The 20,334-nt window shown below is 41.2% G+C and overlaps 1 protein-coding gene across 1 annotated transcript; it reads right to left on the bottom strand.

Annotated features, from left to right (window-relative positions):
• Positions 1-123: 123 nt before the first annotated feature.
• TNFRSF1A (TNF receptor superfamily member 1A) lies at positions 124-19,237 on the bottom strand. Its single transcript, XM_051962847.1, has 10 exons — positions 18,891-19,237; positions 9,585-9,738; positions 8,871-8,999; positions 8,371-8,526; positions 8,007-8,085; positions 3,605-3,669; positions 3,346-3,456; positions 2,539-2,570; positions 1,935-2,220; positions 124-1,117 (listed from the first exon to the last, which is right to left on the bottom strand). The coding sequence occupies exons 1-10, from the start codon at positions 18,924-18,926 to the stop codon at positions 813-815; spliced, it is 1,353 nt and encodes a 450-aa protein (XP_051818807.1). The 5' UTR covers positions 18,927-19,237; the 3' UTR covers positions 124-812.
• Positions 19,238-20,334: the final 1,097 nt, after the last annotated feature.

Raw genomic sequence — 20,334 nt, forward strand, 5'->3', positions numbered from 1 at the left:
GTCCTCACACCTGCTGGTCTAAATGATAGTCATCTGGTTCTAGCACCAACTCTTGCCCCCACTGATATATCCTTTGTACAGTCTCTCACTCCCAAAGCCCTCCCGCCCAAGAAATGTAATCCATTTGCTAAATGATGTAGAGCTTTAATTCCAAAAGTTTTAGTGTACACTATTTACAAAAAGAAAGATCTGCCCTAACATTGTAGCTCTTATGAGGCCCAGTATTTGACTTCCATTCCCCTAAGCTGAGAGGAAACCACGTGAGGTACCATAAGGAGGAAAAAATGATGCTGGGTTTACATTAGTGTAAAAAAACTGTTACAAAGATTGCTGGTTTACCATGTACAGAGAAGCAGTGACTAAGCCAGAGGACCTGGTATAGTTCTCTGTAGTCTGTGCTCATGTTACATTCATTCAGTCCAAGCACAAGACCACCATGTTTTAGTGACATTCTCAAACACAACCTCAAGAATCCCCAAACCCACCGAGACAATACAGACGGTTCAGTAAAAAAAATACTCTACTTAAGTAAGTGCTTCTTCTCTTTTCTACATTCACATAGTGTGCAAATGGCTGAGAAAGTCAGGGTACACTGAACTGGTACACAACTGACAGCATATAGCACCAAATAAATACTGAGCTAAAAGCCCCCAAGCCTGACCACTTGGATAGGTGCATGGTGTTTTCAGAGTTGTCCATCCAGCCTGCCCCGTGGCTCCTCTCAGCCCTTCTCCAGAAGAGAAATAAATCTTAGGGACTTGGACCTTCATATGTGAAGGTCCCAAAAAGGGAAAGCTGTACTTGGTACAGCTTCACCTAGGGAGAGCGGACAAATGTGCGGAGGGGCTGCCCTGCCTCCAGGCCTCCTGGATGTTTTGCAGGCAGCCACATAAGTCCATGTCATTGAGCACCTGGGCCACTACATCCAGAGTGGCGCGGTGCCGAGGGACGGTCTCCTGCCACGCTGCCAGCATGCTGTAGTGCGCTTCTCGCAGGCAGCGGCTGTTCTGCATCTCGATGAGTTCAATTTCGTGCTCACCCAGTCCCAAACGACGGATGAACTCCTTCCAGCGGGAGGGGGGCACTTCCTTTACCACTGCATAGAGCATGGCTGGCTCTGTGGGAAGGAGGGAAGCACATATGAAGGGACAGGGCATGGAAAGCCTGGCTTGCAGCTGAAACCCCCCCATTCAAACATGACTTCCTTTGCATTTTTATATCTTCAGAGTTCAAGCCAATGCTTTGCACATAGTAAGTGCTTAACCAGTATTTGATTCTTCCCTCTGAAGTTTCCCACTCTTTTCCCTTTACACTGCAACCTTCTTGAGGTCCTTTTTATTAAACTGCACCCCAATTGCTTAGCACAGTGCCTGGCACATAGCAGACACTTAATATTTAGTGGACTGACCTACTCCCGACTTTTGTGATCCTGAGCAAACAAACTATATCCCCTCTGAATCTCAATTTCTTCTTAAAATAACAAGTTCCCAAAATAAAATTCTATAAAATAAAATTCAAAAAGCATTTTTAAGGTTCAAAAGGGGCTTTACCAACATTATTTCGTTTTATCCTAAAAGCAACTAGACGGGTGCTACTAATAATAGCAAATATTAAGAAAAGTCATAAAATCTCTTATTAGATAACAGCAAATAGGAACAGTAATAAATGGAGATTATCGTTTTCCCCATTTTGCAGATGGGGTAACTGGGGCACAGAGGGGCAAAGTCATTCGTTTAGGATCACAAAACTCGCAAGTCTCCCTAACTCCTACTCAGCACGCTAGCCACCCTTCTCACCCATCCGTCCTCCAGATCGCCCCACAGACCACCCAACCTTTCCCTTTGCCGAACAATATTTTGCGCAAGCGCATTTCTTTCCGATCCTGAGGAGAGCGAGGTGCCTCCGAGGGCAAGCGGAACGCGCCGAGAACTCACTGTCAAGGTGTAGGGTGGTGACGTCTGGCGTGACGTAGTCTGATGGAATGTTGGGGCGGGGGATGATGGGCTCGGCCTGCTGGTGGGGCGGGGCCAACGCCACGATTGGTTGTCCACCGTACAAAGTCGACCAATTGCTTGCGGATTGGGAGGAGGAGAAGGTAGGGACCTGGGAGGAGATGGAGGAGGAGGTGGGGGCAGGGGCGGGAGTACTGATGAAGGCCGGGGTCGGGGTAGGAGTGGAGTCCAAGGTAGGGGGTGAAACCAGAGGCCGCTCCTTTTCTTCCTGGAAAATAAAGGGGAGGGGTCACTCCGGAGCCACGCCCCCAATCCGGAAGGGCGGGGGAGCGTATCTCTGTATCCCTCCCTTGGGGCATCTAAAGGCAAGTCCCTATCCCCGAGCCCGAGGGCTGTTTGTGGATAGAGGGGAGTGAGAAAGAAGGGAAGATGAGCGATTAGGGGAGTCCCGAGGAAGGGAGAGAAGGTAGAAGAGATTTAGGGGTTAGAGATTCAGGGAGATGTTGGGGGGATAGAGTTTAGTCAGAGACCCCCACTAAGGGAGAGGCGGAGCTAAAGGGGGTCCCATATATAGTGTCATCATTACCTCTTTTACAGGAGGAGACTGCCTGCCACAGACTGAAAAAGCAGAAACAAAAACACAATTTTCACTTCCCCATTCGTGCCTTCCCTTTCCCTTCTCTACCCCACGCCCCGCCCTTCAACGAACAGCCTCATTACATTAGGGATCTGCGGTGACACGCAACAGAGGTTGTGTGCTTTCTCACGGACTGAAGGGAACTCCTGACTCAGCAGAAGTCTCCGCGTCCCAGATGTACACTTTTTTTTTTCTTTTTTTCTTATAGCTTTTAATTTACAAGTTATAGGCATGGGTAATTTTTCAGCATTGACAATTGCAAAACCTTTTGTTCCAACTTTTTCCCTCCTTCTTCCCACCCCTTCCCCCAGATAGCAGGTTGACCAACACATGTTAACTATGTTAAAGTATAAGTTAAATACAATATATGTATACATCTCCATACAGTTATTTTGCTGCAGATGTACACTTCTTAACGCTTCCCTTGTCTGGGACCTCAGTTTCCTCATCTTTAAAATGTGGGGGTTGGACAAGATGACCTCTAATCTTCCTCCAGCTTTAAATCTATGACCCCGTGACTCCAGCTATGTGGTAACCCTCAGCAAGCTGATCAACTTCCCCCCGCAGCCTGAGTTCTTTCAGCTATAAAACAGAAATAATACTGCTTGCTCTACCTACTTGGCAGATGTTGGGCGAGAAGTTATGTCAACCATAAAGCTATATACAAGGGAAATCATTGCCAATTACCCAACAGCCCATCCCATAAGATTTCTTATTTCTTATCCTAACCAAATATCATCCCAAGGCTCTACTCACCAATTACGTACAGTTTGGACCTCCATCGTGGATAATGGCAGATGAGGACCACAAAGATGAGAGAGAGGCAACAAAACCCCAAAAAGATCACCAAATACATCAACACTGGAACTAGGGACAAAGAAAGTCTGAATAAGTGAACTGGGGAGGGAGGGGAGGAATCAGGGAAAAATAGAGGGGAAATTATGGATGGAGGGAACATGGCTGGAGGAAAATGAGTAAGAGAGCATCCTATATACCCTAGTTGATTAAGTCTCACCTGTTTCTTTTGGGTTAACACTCGTTAAGGGACAGGAATCTCTACAGTTTTTCTCCGGCACACATCTGAAGTAGAAGAAAGAAATGAGTAAATAGTTCTGGCCAAATATAAATCAGTCAGTCACCATGACTGATGGAAGGCACATGTATCTAAAGTCTCAGGAAGAAGTAGCATGGTATGATAGAACGACTAGTGGACTTGGAAGCAACAAGACCTGCATTTAAATTCTGTTTCCTTAACAGAGATCACTGGAGTTCTTTGACTTCAGTGTCCTCCTGTGTAATAAATACCTTCCAGGGTTGTTAAGATCAACTGAGATAATAATGTAAATTACTTTGCAAAGTTTAAAGTAACATAAAAAAACATTAGAGCAATATAAAAACATGACCTCCTATTAAGGTCAAATATAAGGTCATCTCTTCTAAAAAAAATTCCAAAATGTTGTTCATATAACTTTTATTTGGAATTTGGTTGAATAATGTTTCAAGAAATAATTTTCAAACAGCTTTGAACAATTCTGGTTATTTTGATTCAAATACATTTTAATATACTAAATGTATTTTTAAAAACTCAACAAAACAGGCTTTTGATGGGGTCTTAGAAATCTTGGCATACAGAAATTTTCATTGTTATTTTATTCAGCATAATGGCATTTGGCTTGCATTATACATTACTGGAAAATATAGAGAAATAAAATTCAGAATCTAAGAATTTTAGAAGTGAAAGGGATGAGTAAGACTTTAAATCTCCCTGGGACCTGGGAATTGGACTAGATCAGAGGTATCAAACACATTATCAGCAGTCCACAACATTCTAAAACATAGCCCAAATCAGATTAAAATGTAATTGGAAAATATTAAAATAAAAAATGCAATTGTTTAGTAATTTTTCAGTCATATCTAACTCTTCGTGACCCCATTTGGGATTTTCTTGGCAAAGATACTGGAGTGGTTTGCCATTTCCTTCCCAGCTCATTTTTTAGATGAGGAAACTGAAACAAACAGTGTTAAATGACTTGCCCAGGATCACACATCTAGCATATATCTGAGGCAGGTCTTTCTGACTTCTTGCCTGGCACTTTATTCACTGTATCACCAGCTGCTCATAAAATATATACCTATGCATATAGGTATATATACATATATATGTATGCATATACATATATGTATATATTTGTGTGTACATTTATAATATATCTGCATGATTTGCACCAAACACAGATAATATTAATATGTTATTTTCTAATATGTGGCTCATAGGGATCCTTATGTACACTTGAATGGCCCTGGTTTCTGAGTCTGAAACCTCTAAACTAGGTGATTTCTAAGCTCCCTTTTATCTCTAAAGCTACAACCCTATAACCTTTTGATGCAACTCTATTGATGAAGAAACAGATATGGAAACATTAAGAGACTTGCCTAGAATCAAACAATCTTTGTCCTAGCCTTTCTTTAATTTAGAGCCTAACAGAAAATAAAGCAAATATACATTCATAGAAAACACAATAGAAACAAATATAATTAAAAATGCAAACAGTTGGTATAAAGTTATATTTCACTAAGTATTCCTCAGAAATCTTAAAACACTACAAATCAGTTTTATTTTTGATAGTTTATATTTTTATTGTTGGTTTATATTTAAGAAAGTAATGGATTATACAGTTAACAATAGCGATTAGACTTAAAAGTGTGTCTTGGTAATCTATTGTTAAACATTTACTATAGAGCCTCTGGGTAGAAAGCTTTTTTTATATGTGAGTGCTTTTGGAATGTTTTAAAGTAGCTAGAACTGAGTCCAGTTAGTTTAGAAAAACTTCCTAGAGGAGGTGAGAATTGACAAGGATTACAAAGAAAGATTGTAACAGTTTGATAATGAGTCTATGAGAATATTCTTTACATTTATGTAGTATTTTAAGATTTATCAAATGTTTTCTTCATCACATATATTATTGTATGATATACATAATAATGTATTATTATTTATGTAACTAAATCCAGGCCACATTGCTAGTGAGTACCGGAGCCAGAACTAGAACATGATCTCCTAACTCCAAAGCCTAATGCTCTTGCCCTTAGGGATACCACAGACTGAAATTCTCTTGCAGAGGCTTGGGAACCAGAAGAGACTAGACCTGTTGAACAGGTAGGGAAAAATGTGCAGGAGTCCAGGGTACTAAAATTGTTGTGTAGGAGTGTTCCCCAGCAAGGATTTTGCAGATCACCAAGTAAAAATGCCCCAAAGTAGAATGTGAGATAAATCATGTAAAGATGGAAATTTAATTGAATTATTCTGAGTGGATAAATTTATATGTTATAAATATTGACTTTCACCAAACACCAATCAAAGGTGGGTAATTATATAATTACTAATAGTAGTATTAATATAATTAGCAAATGGTCAGAAAAGATTATTTTCTATATAAAAGACTGCTCAAATACTCCTGTGAGGAACTTTGCTTGAATTCAACAAATATTTTAGTAAGCATTCACCAAATGTATGGCATAAAGACAAAAAGTCTCAGTTCCCAAGGAGCTAACCTTCTTTACTGGAGAAGTAACATGTATACAGATGAGCATAATACAGAGGAAAGAGGAAAGAGAGCAAAGACAAGATCAGAACAAGAGTTTTAAGACTAGTTTAAAGCGGGGAGAACACTAATATCCCAAGGGGAATCAGAAAAGGCTTCATAAGGAGATGGTACCTGAGCAGAGGCCCCAAATGAACCTGAGAAAGGCATTAGTGAAGAGGGAGTCATTTCAGCCAGAGGAGAGAGCACATGTGAAAGGACAAAGGCAGAAGGTAAAATGTTGAGTCTGGAGAAGGACAAGTAGCCCAATTTGGCTAGGAGTGCATGAAGGAAAATAGGGCTGGGGAGATGGGGGGAGCAAATGGTGGGCAGCTCTTAGTAACGAGTATGTTGCAAAGTTTTGTTCATATAGTCTTTAAACACTAACACTGTACAGTTATCCCTTCCATATCTCAACTTTCCCCAATGTAGTTTTGATATTTCACTAGTAGCATAAGAAATTAAATGGGAATTTTTGGGAAGTTTTGTGGAAGTTACAGCCAACATTCAAAGGCCAGCAAATGACACAGAACCCATGACCAAATACTTAACCCAAGTTTTACAATAAAGTAATATAAACACCCTATAAAAGAAAAAAGAGGAAATCAGACTTTTTCTCTGATATGAAGGGAGGGCCAGAAATTTTTACTCAAATTGCAAGGAGTGTGGGGTGGGGAGGATGTCACGAAGTCCCTATCCCCAAACTCCTAACAAGAGGATGTGGAAGAGATAACTATACTTAAAAACAACTGAACAATGACTTTACGTAAAACAATGGATAAGAAAGAGCCTTTATCACAATCAAATCACAAGATTATTTTTTTGCATTTTTTAAATTCTACTTTATCTTTGGAATTGAATTGACTTTTTTTCAGTCATAAAGTAACATTTTAATTTTTATCTAAAAACAGGTTGGATTCTTTGTCTTCTAGTACTAAAACTATAAGAGGCTGGGAGTGGGGGGGAGGAAGAATGCTCACCTGATAGCAACAACTAGAATTCTGCACATGGTCCAAAGAATAAATCGAGTTCATTTCACAGGCCTCCCATCCTCAAAATGATGGAACCATCACAGCCACAATAAATGGGGTACTATCACAGGTAGGCCAGGCCTAATTCCCTACCTTAAATTATCATTATTAAATGCCTTATTTCCAAAATGTATTTCAGTTTTGAGGACAGAGTAAAAGCTAGTGAGATTGGGAGATTGAGAAATGAAATTGGGAAGTATGGTACAGTCCAGTCAGTCACATATTTGATCATTCCTAAACATAGTCCTGGGAAGCTAGGTGATGCAGTGGATAGAGTATCAGGCCTCAAGACAGTAAAACCCATCTTCTTGAGTTCAAATCAAGTCACAGACACTTCCTAGCTGTGTGACCCTGAGCAAGTTACTTCATCCTGCTTGCCTCAGTTTTCTAAAATGAACTGAAGAAGGAAATGGAAAACTAGTCTAATATCTTTGTTGAGAAAACCTCAAATGAGGTCACAAAGAAATGACTGTACAAAAGATATAATTCTGAGATGACGAGAACTGGATTTAGGACTCCTAGAATGCATGACAAATTAAAAATGGAAAGGATAGTTTGCCTGAAAGGCCTTAATGATAAAAAGAAATGTCACTTTAGAGCTTGGACATGGGACCTCAATATGAAGATGAAAAGTGGAGAAGTGAGCCTTCTGGTCTTTAGAAGCAAAGAGCCAGTGGGATGTGTGGTACCCTCCCACCTCCCATGAATATTTCCAGCATTCCTTCCAGGAGCTTCCCTAACCATTCTCTTCCTTCCCAGCCTCAATACCCAGTTCTCACCCCCAGGACTGACAAGAAATACTCACTCATTACAATGGATGCATTTGTGATTATACCAAAAGAAATCTGTATTACAGACACACACAGTATCCTGTTTCTCCTGACCTGTGGGGAAAGGTAATGTATTAAGATGAACTCTCAAGATAGGATGAAAGGGGAGGGAGGGAGAGGAGGAAGTAGTGATGTACTGTCTGGGTAGTTGAAAAGGCCTTTGGGAAATGATCTATAGAGACCTCTTTAGGAATGGGGGGATGGGAGGGGATAATATTCATTCAACAAAAAGAAAAAAGGGAATTGTTAGTGGGGAAATTAAAATGATTATTATAGAAAGTTAGAAGAGAAACTTATAGGCAGCAGAAATTGTGAGGATCTGGAGAATGGCATGCTCACATGGATGTCGTATTGTGCCATTGAGACATGGGTTGCAGTTGACACATCTAAAGAATGCCTTATCTTCCCCTTGATGTTGTTGATATTGGTTCTCCTTGCATCCACACACTGTGTTTGATGAGACTGTGCAGTTTTTCTTCAGTATCTGACCCATCTCTGTTTGGAAAAGATGACAAACCTCTTTAAAAATTAACTCTATCTTCTTTTATATCATCATTCCACATCCTCCAAAAAGGGTATGTGTGTATATATATATATATATATATATTTATTTACATTTTTATATATTACATAATATATATATACATATATATATAATGTGTAAATATATTTATACATATAATATGTCATATTTATATATATTTAATACATACATACAGATTAGGTTTCCACCACACAAACATCCACTCACTGCTCTCCACCCTCTAACCAGTCTTACCTGAGGACACCATTTATAACATTTCCCTGCTAAGGGGCTCCCTCTGCCTCCCAAGACTCACCTTTTCTGCAGACAGAACAGCGATGGCACACTTCTGAGTAGTTCTCTATCTCTGTGTATGTGCCTGCTTCACAAGTCTCACAGCGAGGCGCAAGATCTGGACCACCACAATTAGCTTTCAAGTAAGTCCCTACAGTAAGACAGAGAGTTAGACTTAGAGTTAGACCAAATGGGTCAATGGGGCATGAGAGATAGAGCAACAGGGTAAACTGGATTGGGGAGAATGCCTATCCTAACCAATTCTTACTTGTCTCTTCACTATTAATAGCAATTGGCTTAAAGACAAAGCCAAGGCAAATGAGGATCCATCTTGAAGAGAAACCAGAGAATTGAAGCCTGGAGAAATCATTACATTAGGGAAATCTTGAGTATGGAAGGGCAAGATGTCTTTAGGAAAAGCACCTAGGTAATGACCACATTTGGTCCCCAAAAAAGAGCTCAAGAGAAGGTACTTCTCAATTCTTTGTATTAGCGTTGGGCTTTGGAGTATTGAATGCTACATATAATATGAGACTTTTTTTAAATACATTGGTTAACTTTGCTGAACTTGTTTTTATTCAATTGTAAAAAAAAAAAAAAAGATTGGAGAAGAAAGGAATATGTAGGTGATTAAAAATATTTTAAGAACATGTAAATGATATAAGCAAGATTTACTAACAAAAATTTATTTTTACCAAAAAATGGGGAAGAACCCACTACTATCACCACTTTATACCTTTGTGACATTTGAGACAACAGATAGATTCATTTGTGGGATGCTTATATTTCCCCTGGGGACACTCAGTATCTCTCTTTTCTTGATGCCTCTTATGAGTAGACATCGCAGGAACCACAGGAAGGTACAGTTCCACTATCAGGGCCAGGGCCACCTGAAGAAAAATCAGACAGAAAAAATAACCCATCAGGGAAAAGATAATGAAGGCACAGCAACTTGAGAGACCTTGATTCTATCCAGATCTCATCCATCTTTTTAGATCTAACTTTACTTACTTCCTCCAGGAAGCCTTCCTTCTTTAATTATTTCACCAATTCTTACTTGTCTCTTCACTATTAATAGCAATTGGCTTAAAGATAACTATTACATTTTATGCTTTGCCTACATTCCATCTTTCTCCTCAAACTGAGTTCAGCTGTCCTAATTTGTTTTCCTTCTTAATTACGTTTCTTTCCAATGAACAGCCCTGAAAAGAAGACTGAGAAGACAAAGAAAAAAGACTGAGATTGGGCAGGAAATCCAATCAGGGTTTGGAGGTTGGATTGTTGTTGTTGTTGTTGTTTTTTGGTGGGGGGAGAAGAGGGAGAGTTAGTGGTTAGTTTTTTTAATGTTCCAAGGCAAATGCCAAGAACTAGAATACTCATATACCTACTCTTGCACGTCATCCCAAGACTAGAGTGAAAAAGTATATAGGGAGCCAGAAGTACATGGGTCAGGAGCTGGGTGATAATACACAGATTAGATAAATGAAAGAATGGGAAAAGGCATATGGATCAGAAAGGTCATAAACAGATCTGACCTTAGATTGAATGAAATTCAAGTGAATGAATTTCGAGGATGAATGAAATTCGACTGAATAACCTCAAAGAGATAAGTTCCTAAACCATGATTTTTATGTTTTGTCTCCAAATTGGGAGATACACTTCATAACCTCTTTCTGGGCTGTGTGCTTGGATTATTTATCCCTGGTTCACTATCATAATGCTAAAACAGGTCCCTTGAGTTCCTAGATCTCCAACTAGATTGTATGACCACAGATAAGCTCCTTATTCTCTAGAAATATCCGTTTTTCCATTTGCAATTCAGAGAGTACAATCTCTCATCCCTCTTTATGTAGAAAGACAAGTCCTCAAAGTATTTTAACTTCTGGAGAGATCAGGACTATGAGCTGGTGGTATATACATCAATGGTACCAGTATATCACGTGCTCATAAAGGAGCTCTCCAAGTGGAACTTTAAATTCCCATAATCTCCAAGGCAAGGGAGCTCATTACAGAAAGCTCCAGGAGTTAGAATCTCAGGACTTTTCCAGGACTCACTGATTATTTTGGAAAAAGAAGAGAAGACGCACATGGAAAGAAAAGCAAGGTATGTTCCTGGACTGCTTTTAGCAGGAAGCCACATTGGAACAGGTTATACAGCAGAAGATGCCATCCACCCTTACAGAGACAGGGGAAGGCTGGCAATCTATGAGATCATCTCTGTCATCTGCAAAAGCAACTGGCATGCCAGGGTCAGGATCAGAGCAAATATACCTCCAACGGGGTTGCCATTTTGTTCTTCATGAGCTCCAGTCCTTCATCTCTCTAAACTCTCAAAATGTGTGCTAGAGCTTCTCCTAATAAACAGCATCTCCCTCCCATGAGGGAAGCCATCCTGGAGAACTTCATTATGTGAACTCGATGTACCCCTATTATAATCATATCAGAAAAAATACAAAGAGGAATCCAGGCTCCCTCAGCTGAGTAACAGCTAAATCAAAAATCATCTCTTTCAGATAAATATACCCTGGGCCTTTAGCTATTCCAAATTATCATTTACTGAGACCTCCGTAGCACAATGACTTCAGGACTAGTGGGACATTGTTGAATCACTATGCCATTTCCCCCTACTAAATTTTAAGAGAGAGAGCACTCCAAGTAGGTAAGAAGTCCTGGAGGAAGATGTAGAGGGGATTCTACCTCAGAAGGAAATCATGTGATAGGAAGAAAGGAAGAATTAAATACATGTGTCCAGAAATGGGTTTTCTCTCCTTCCTATTCTTTGCACTCAAAAGAGTTTTGCAAATCAAGGAAGATGGGAAAGAAATGTGTTAGCACCTACTATGTTCCAGGCACTCTGTTAAGCATTTTATAAATAATAAGCCTACAATCAGACTAAGGATCCCTGCATGTGACACAACTAAGACCAGTGAACTTTAACAGTCGGCTATCTGGGTTACCGTTTGCCACGAGACCCACATTGCTATCTGTGGTGATTGGGATTCACAGTAGAAAATCTGAAACTGGACTGTGGCTAATTCCGTACCAGTCCTGAGACCAGTGCTGATAGCAGGCCAGACATAAGAAGTTAAGACCAAGATTAGTGGACGACCCCAAAAAACAGGAAACTACCAGCTACTATGAAGGCCCATGTAGCAACCAGTCACTTCCTGACTGCCCTTGCCCTCCATGCTTACATTCTGTAGTCAATGGACACGTATGCTTCAGAAAGAGTCATATTCCTGAGTTCAAATCCAGCTTCAAACAATTGCTACTTATGTGATCCTGAGCAAGTCACTTAACCCTATTAACTACAGTTTCTCCATCTTTAAAATGAGCTTGAGAAGGAAATGGCAAACCATTTCTAGTATCTTTGTAAACAAAACCCCAAAATGAGATTATGGAGAGTTAGACATGATTCTCTCATGTCTATCCTTATTTCTTTTCTATGAATTGTAGATGAGTGAGGATCAAAAACCCTAAGCTGCACCAAGAACAGGGAGCAGCAGGAGACAGTTGCACTGAAGGCTTCATGTTAGAAACACTTGTTTTTCTTGCATTTTTACTATCTCCAGTAAATTAGGTGACCTCAATGTTGGCAGTGTGTTTCTATGAACGAAAGGGGTTATTTAGCAGGGAGAAGAAAGCCAAAATGGAAGGGAGCAATAGACTTCCTGAGAAATATTGGATGTCAATCCCATTCATTAACTTCAAAATCCAGCTAATATGAGTCTTAATTCACCCAGCTGTGTGACTCTGGTATAAAGAGGCACTCACGAATGAGTACCATAAACTTGATGTAATAAGACTCTGTCCCCTGATTTTTGTGGAGGGTGGGCCACCTGGCCTGGGAAATTCCTTGAGATTCCACCTGAATCTCAACCCTTCCCCACCCTCCTACCTGGTTCCCACGGGAAACTCCCACCTAGAATCGATCTGGGAATCACTTTGGTTGGGAAACAATCACCACCCTTATTGATTTGGAAATTAGCCCTTAATCGCTCCCTAGCCCCAAACATAGTGGAGCTCATGAAGAAATAAAAAACAAGACTCTGTATCCCAAACGTCGCTATCTTCCTACTCAGGAAGAGGCCCACTGAGAGAGAGTTTCTCAGTGAAATAAAGTCATTTTGCCAGAAAGCTTCCGCAAAATCTATAGCACGGAACTGGGGACCCCCATCGCTGTTAGGGTATCCTCACCCCTCAACAGACTCCAATACTTCTGGGCTGGTAGTTTGAATATGGCACCACCTGGTGGATAAGTCAAGTCTCCGGATCTATTGCCCTTTTGTAGCTCTAAAGAAGGCAAATGCATAAACCATTTGGACTGCTTAAAATACTGCGATGTTGTGGAGTCATTTCAGTCATGTCCAACTCTCTGCAACCTCATTTGAGTGTTTTCTTGATTGAGATACTGGAGACGTTTGCCATTTTCTTCTCAAGCTCAATTTGCAGATGGAGAAACTGAGGTTAACAGTTAAGTGACTTGCTTAGGATCACACAATTAATAACTGTCTGAAGCTGGATTAGAACTCAGGAATATGACTCTATCCACTGAGTCACCTAGCTGCCCCATATAACACTGCAGTGGATAAACTGAGTTCATTATCTTATACATAGCCAGAAGCTTCAAGTACAGGACTATTGAGGAAGCCAGTTCTCAAACACAAGCACAATAATATAGCAGCCACATCAATTCCAGCATTCTTTTCCTTTGAAAATACAGCAAGAGTTTTAAATCACCGTGATAAAGGTATAAGTTGGTTATGGGGAAGAATTTTCGCAACCCTAAGGACTGTGAGTGATTTTTTTTTTTTTCCTGAAGAGTGGAACCTAGGAAATGGGTGTATCATGATTGTACAACAAAACCAGAATCCAGAAACCTAAACTCCCATTCTATCCTAAGAAGAAGGTTTTTTCCAGAAGAATTCTGCCTTGGGCTTTTGAGTATTAAACTCCAGGAATGAGAAACAGATAGTCTTGTGGTTCATATTTCTTCCTACTCTAGCGCCTAAGGAGTTAATCCAACTCCGGGAAAGGGAAATCTCTTCCCAGCAACTCCGCCTCAGTGACTCAGGCCAGAAGGTGGGAGGGAGAACAGGCAGCTTCCCTAGTCATGAAGGGGTCATGACTCACCAGAAACATGGAGAAAGGGATAAGACAGCAGCAGGGATGTACCACCACCCCCTTCCTCTATCACATGCCTGCCCATTCCTTGCATTCACATGCAAGGTCCCCCTCTTCACATCCCCCCTCAACCAAAAAAAGTCTGTTAATAATCCCCAATGCTGTTTAGCCCACAAATTCCAAGAAACTTCAACTCCCCTTTGCCAATCTATCCCAAAGGGAAATATCCCCTGATCTCCACTTCCTTTCTATCAGGTCACGGTCCATCCCCCTGCCCTTCAGTTCATTATTTCCCATAATAACCCTTAACATCTTCCCACTGAGACCCCCCTCTACATCTTCTTCCCAGTTGAGTAATCCTCTTTCAGCTAAATTCCGATTAATCCCACTCCTTAGAGAAATACAGCTGCCAGACAGACCTGGAAAACTATTTAGTCCAATCCCCTTGATTTACATGTAACAAAATGGTCACACAGGTAAACAAAAGAAAAAAAAAGAGAGAGAAGAGAGAGAGAGAGAGAGAGAGAGAGAGAGAGAGAATGTGAACTTGAACATGTTATATAAACATAGGATTTAGTTTATTCATTTATAAAATTATGGCATTGATCTAGATTATGAAACTCCATACAAATATTTTAAAAAAAAAAGCCACTATTTAAGTCAGCCATCTTACACAACATTGTTTTCTCTTTCCAGATCTATTATCCTACAATTAAACAACCTCAAACTCAAATTCTCCTCCTTGCTGTGTTAATGACTCCCTGGACTTGACCAACCACGGGGTCTAAAGAGGTCCTTCTAAACCCACCCCACCCTCTCAGCTTCCTTTTATGTATTGCCTTCCCCTATTATTATGTAAGTTCTTAACTGGTATGGAAGAAATTTCTTTTGGCTAATTTTTGTAGCCTCGGTGCTTATCATATGGGAAGCACTTAATAAATGTTTGTGGCCAGTTGTTGGTGGCCCTAAATTTGCCCTTCAGAGCAGAAATCGATATGGATCTTTGGGTCCCAGTCCAAGGAACAGAGGAAGTGTAGGAAGCGGGGACTTGAGTGAGAGTGGGAGGCCACTGAGGGGGTGGCCCAGTAACCACCCCCTCCCCTGCCTCCTCCACAGCTTCCGGTTGTGGAGGGTTTTTCAGTGTGATTTCCTGTGCTAAGGTAAGTGGGGATCAAGAGTCAGAGAGAGGAAGAAAAGTTGTAGCACAAGTATTAAGTCCCAATCTTGACCCTAAGTATCCCCATAACAAGTTCTTTCTCAACTACTACTTCCTTCTTTCCACCCTTTCTCCTACTCCTCCCCCAAGTCACTTACCAAAAGTACTCAAGCTTTTAACTCAATCAACACCTATAAGTGTAACTCACTAATTATCAGGACTCTTGGGGGATTCAGTGGATCTTTTTTTAATTTAAATTTTTATTTTTTGCTAAGGCAGTTGGGGTTAGGTGACTCGCCCAGGGTCACACGGCTAGGAATTGTTAAGTATCTGAGGCTGGATTTGAACTCAGGTCCTCCTGACTTCAGGGCTGGTGCTTCATCCACTGTGCCACCTAGTCGCCCCAGTGGAACTCATCTTGTCTCAGATTTCAATATCTCAAAAAACCCTTAATTCCCACTTCTTCCATGAAGCCTTCTCTGACTAACCCCCTCTGGGTATGATTTCTTCTTCCTTGAGCTCCCACAGCCTTTCTGGGTTACAATGACCTTTTGCCATTTGTAATATGTCCACAATGCTCATTTGGCACTTTTCATAACATATCTACGTAAATGGTAGGTTCCTGGATATTGAGAACCATATCGACCACATTGCACAATGTTTTTTGTACATAGAACTCAATAAATGCTTATTGAAAAAAAAAAAAAAAATCAAAGGGAGAAACCACCAGGTGGCGCAGTAGATTAGAGTACAGTCAAGTTGGAAGACGAATTCAAATTCTACCTCACTTTCTGTATGCAAGTCACTTAACCTCAAATGCCACCAAAAAAAAATAAAGAAAAGGAACTATATCTCTTCAGCTCCTAGTTCTTGTCATCTTCCTCGTTCCATAGCTCTAGATGCTTTGGAGACCCCTACTGTTGGATGTTTCCCAAATATTTGCCACTTAATCTTACCAAAATCCAGAGCCATCATTTTCTATGTTTACCAAGAAATCATCATGAACCATCATTTTCATGATTCCTGCGGTTTAAATTTTTTTCTTCTGTGCTCTTTCTATCTAAATCAATTAGTAAATCCTGGCAATGCTTCCTCTCCATTCACCCCCTTCTTCATCCTCCCGGTCTCCCCAGTAGTCCATGTCCTCACCGTCTCACCTCTAGTCTTCCTCCCGACTCCCTTCATCCCCATACAACTGTAGTAATTCATTCTCACGTCTCACTCAGGGATCAACTACTGGTTGACTAAGTGAGGGAAAATGAACAGATATCTACAGCTCAGTGATTGGAAGGAACTTTTCTTTCTTGAACAATAGATTCCAGGCCAAAACCCCAGCTGGTCATTGTTTGGACCCTTATTGACTCAGAGTGAATGTAAATAGGAAATGTTTTTGTTCTGGCCCCAAACCCTGAAGGCCACCATAGGATTTTTTTCTTTTTTTTAGAATAGATAAAAGAGGGATTCTACAATTCTTACCTAGCCTAAATCAGGGCTTCTTAAACTTTTTTCTTAAAATTTTTACATGACACTGGGTATATAGGTATACAAAACAGATATACAAATCAAATATTTACTGATAATAAATCATAATTTCACAATCCCTACATTCAATTCTGAGACCCACAGTTTAAGAAGCTGGGACCTACATATCACAGAATAGGCAATGACTGAATCAAACTGAGACCTGTTAAGGACTTTATCTTAAAAAGATCGGTCACCCACTACCTCCAGGACTACCTCCAGTCATCCTGATCTATAACTTGCCCCTAGACCCAGATGGCTCTGGAGGATAAAGTGAGGTTGGTGACTTTGCACAGTTCTTCATTACTCACTTGCATATCATGGCATCATCTCTCTGATATCTTTAGTTCTTTTCAAGAACAAATAACAATCTTCCTCAAAAACTTTAATCATAATCATTTGGTCATTCTTCTTCCCAAGAACTTAATGGTTTCCTATTGCCTTATGTAAATTCTGATCTCCTTTGCCTAGATTTGTATTTAAGGTCCTCATTTCCTCCCTGATCTCTCGAACATTTCCATTTCTCAATTGTACTCCACCATGGGAAAGCTGATCTACTCACTGCCCTCCTTACTAAACAAGCTTGTTCCCTTCCTTCTATATGGCTTACATCATTTTCCTTATCTTCCCCTCTTCCTCTTCTCTCCCAATTAGTGTCTCCTAACTCAAAACATCTCTTCAAAGTATAGGATGCTTAATCCCTTCTTACCAATTTCTCTTTTGCCCCCACAGTATACTAAATTATGATGCACTCAGGGTGACAGAATTTAAGCTGAAAGGAACTTAAAAGATTATCTGATCCAACTCCCATTTTACAGGTGGAAGAGTCTGAAGTCTACAGAGGTAAGGTAAGTAGTAGAGCCAGGACCCTAAACCACTTTTTGTGTGTCCTACCTACCAAGTGACTGCATTGGGCTGGTCTCTCCTGATTTAAGCATTCAGCCCTCATAAAGAACAGAGAGGAAAGGAGAAGTCAAATGATAGAGAGAAGAAGAGAAGAGATGTGATATAGGGTTAAATGGGAAGAGGAAAAGAGAAGTGATGAATTACAAAGGGCAAAAGACAAGAGGGAGAGAAAACAAATTGGGAAAGAGATTGAACAAACAGAAGAAAAAAATGGAGGAGAAGAAATGGTTGAGAAGCTAAGGAAAGAGAAAAAGGGGAAATGGTCAGGACAGAGGCTAAAAAACATAGAGAACAAAATTTTCAGGAAGATAGGGAGGCTACAAGAGGGCCAAGATCCAGATGAAGACTTCAGAAAGACCTATATAATGAGAGAAGAAAGGGAGGCCTAAAACCAGCAGGGTTGAGGGGAGAGAAAAGGGACATTTCTAATGACGAAGGCAACTTTCCAACTTCCTCAAATGGGACTGTAGAATGAGAAACTGAACTATAGCCATTTGAGGGTTGGAATAAGTGGTATACAAAGTAGCACACTCTACCAGATCATTTCAGGGAGATGACTGGTATAACCCAAGAAGCCTCCCAGGCTAGAGTAAATGTTTAGAATCCTGTGAAAATTAGGGGTGGCTCCCAAGTCAAAGAATGGACAGGATGAGCCTGGAACAGGAGACAGGAATACTTTACTCAGTCCCACAATACATCCCCTGCCTCCCTCAAAAAGCATTCTCTGTTACTTAGAACCTCAAAACAGTCCACCACCCTTTAGGCCTTACTCTAGGATTCTGTTCTCCTTGCCCACTTTGCTCAGCCCCTCCTCCATACCATCACCCCTAGCATTTGTCTTTTCCTTTCTCCAGAGATTTCTCTTCATCCACTCTCACCAGGGTTTTTGTCAGGCAGAACAAAGTTGAAAATGACCCTTCAGATTGGCCCTGCCACCCACTATACACTCTTCCTCAGTTGACTTCAAGCTCCCACGACCCCTTATGAAACCTGTCCCCTGCCCTGTCCTGACAACCTATAGTTATACATCCTTTCAATGTCTTAGGACCTGTCTCTCCCCGAAAACTCTGATTGTCTTTTCCCATATGGCCTGTTCTCCCTCTCCCCAAAACCCCAAACCTTTCATTCTCTGATCCTGCCTGTAGGGGACAAATATGGTGACCTGCCGCAGGACCTACATTTGGGTTCTTTTCATTGATAGGAGGAGGTCCGGCAGGAATGGTACAAGACACCCAGGGTCTGACCCCCTAGGAACTCTGCCTGGCACCCTAGTGTGCTGTACAAAAGCCATACCGCCAAGCCCGACCACTGCCCCGTTCTCTTTCCATCTCTCACCAGTGGCACCAGGCCAGGCAGGGTGGGGTGGCCCATGTCCGGCCTGGCTGTAGCTTCTCACTCCCCCATTAGGGCTCAGCGCGGCAGCTGCGGGAGCAGCGAGCGAGGGAGCCAGTCCTGAGCGGAGCCCGGGATTCCGAGGTCCCAGACCCGAGCCAGACTCTTGGAGATGGAGATCTAAGCCAGGTGCCCACGACCCTGAAGACAGAAGTGGAGCCGCGGCAGGTATCAGAAGCCCGGCGGGAACCAGGGTCGGAACCTAAGCAGGCAGCCGGAGCCGAGAAAGCTAGGAGGGAAGAGGGAGGGAGAAAGCAGGGTGTCGCAATTGCTGCTAGGACAGGAAGAGCCTGAAGAGGAGGCGGGGTAAGATGCGGGGGAGGTAAGAAAATAAAAAAAAAAAGACTTTTAACCCTAACCCAGCCAAGGAGTCAAGGGCCCCAGCTGAAACTTCGCAGGGTTCCCAGGTCTCCAACTACACTTTCCCCTCGTCCATTTCACCATAGGATTTAAACCTTCTAAACACCAGCCCTTCTAATCCACAAAATTGCCCAATTCCTCCAAAATCCCAAAGTATCGCTAATGCTCATGGCCCCGCCCCTTTGTGGGAAGAGGGAGAAAGAGCACGTGTAGGGGGGAAGATCAGAGATTCTGGACGCTCCCCGGATTCTGCCATTAATCCCATATATGACTTTGGACAGATCACTTTGAGTATGTTTTCTTATCTGATAATAGGAATAACAGGAAGCATTTATTAAGCACCTGTTATATGCCAAGAGTCTGTTTGTTCACTTTTAAACAAATATTCTCTATTGATCTTCACAACAGCCCTGGAGGTAGGTACTACTATCGTCCCCATTTTATAGTTGAGGAAACTGAGGCACAGAGAGGTTGTAAATGATTTACCCATATAGTTAGTGTCTGAGGCTAGATTAAAATTCAAGTTCTGCTGATTCCAGAAGCAGCACTCTATCCATTATGCCTCCTACCTGCCTCATCTATCAATAAAAATAATAGTTATAATGATTATGTGGTAATAATTAATTGTATGGGGCTTTAAAGTTTACAAAGTATTTCCCTCATAGCTATACCTTGAAGTAGGCAAGTATATATATATATATAATTATGCTCAATGGACAAACCTAATCCTAATCCCAGAAAGGAAGAAAATGAATCTCAGCGAGGGAAAGTGTTTTCCTTATGATCACATTACTAGTTGTGTAATTTACCACACTAGTGTGTTACCAACTAGTAAGCTGGACTCCAACTTGATCTTTGACTCCAAGTCCAAAGCTGCTTTAAATTTCTTGTAATTTTAATGGGAATGATCACATACTTCCATCTGCTGAACCATAGCTGGACTCCAGCTTGATTTTTGACTCCAAGTCCAAAGTTACTTCAGATTTCTTGGAATTGTAATGGGAGTAGTCACCACGAACACCATCCT

This window comes from Antechinus flavipes, chromosome 5 (assembly GCF_016432865.1).
Source record: "Antechinus flavipes isolate AdamAnt ecotype Samford, QLD, Australia chromosome 5, AdamAnt_v2, whole genome shotgun sequence".
Lineage (NCBI taxonomy): Eukaryota > Metazoa > Chordata > Mammalia > Dasyuromorphia > Dasyuridae > Antechinus > Antechinus flavipes.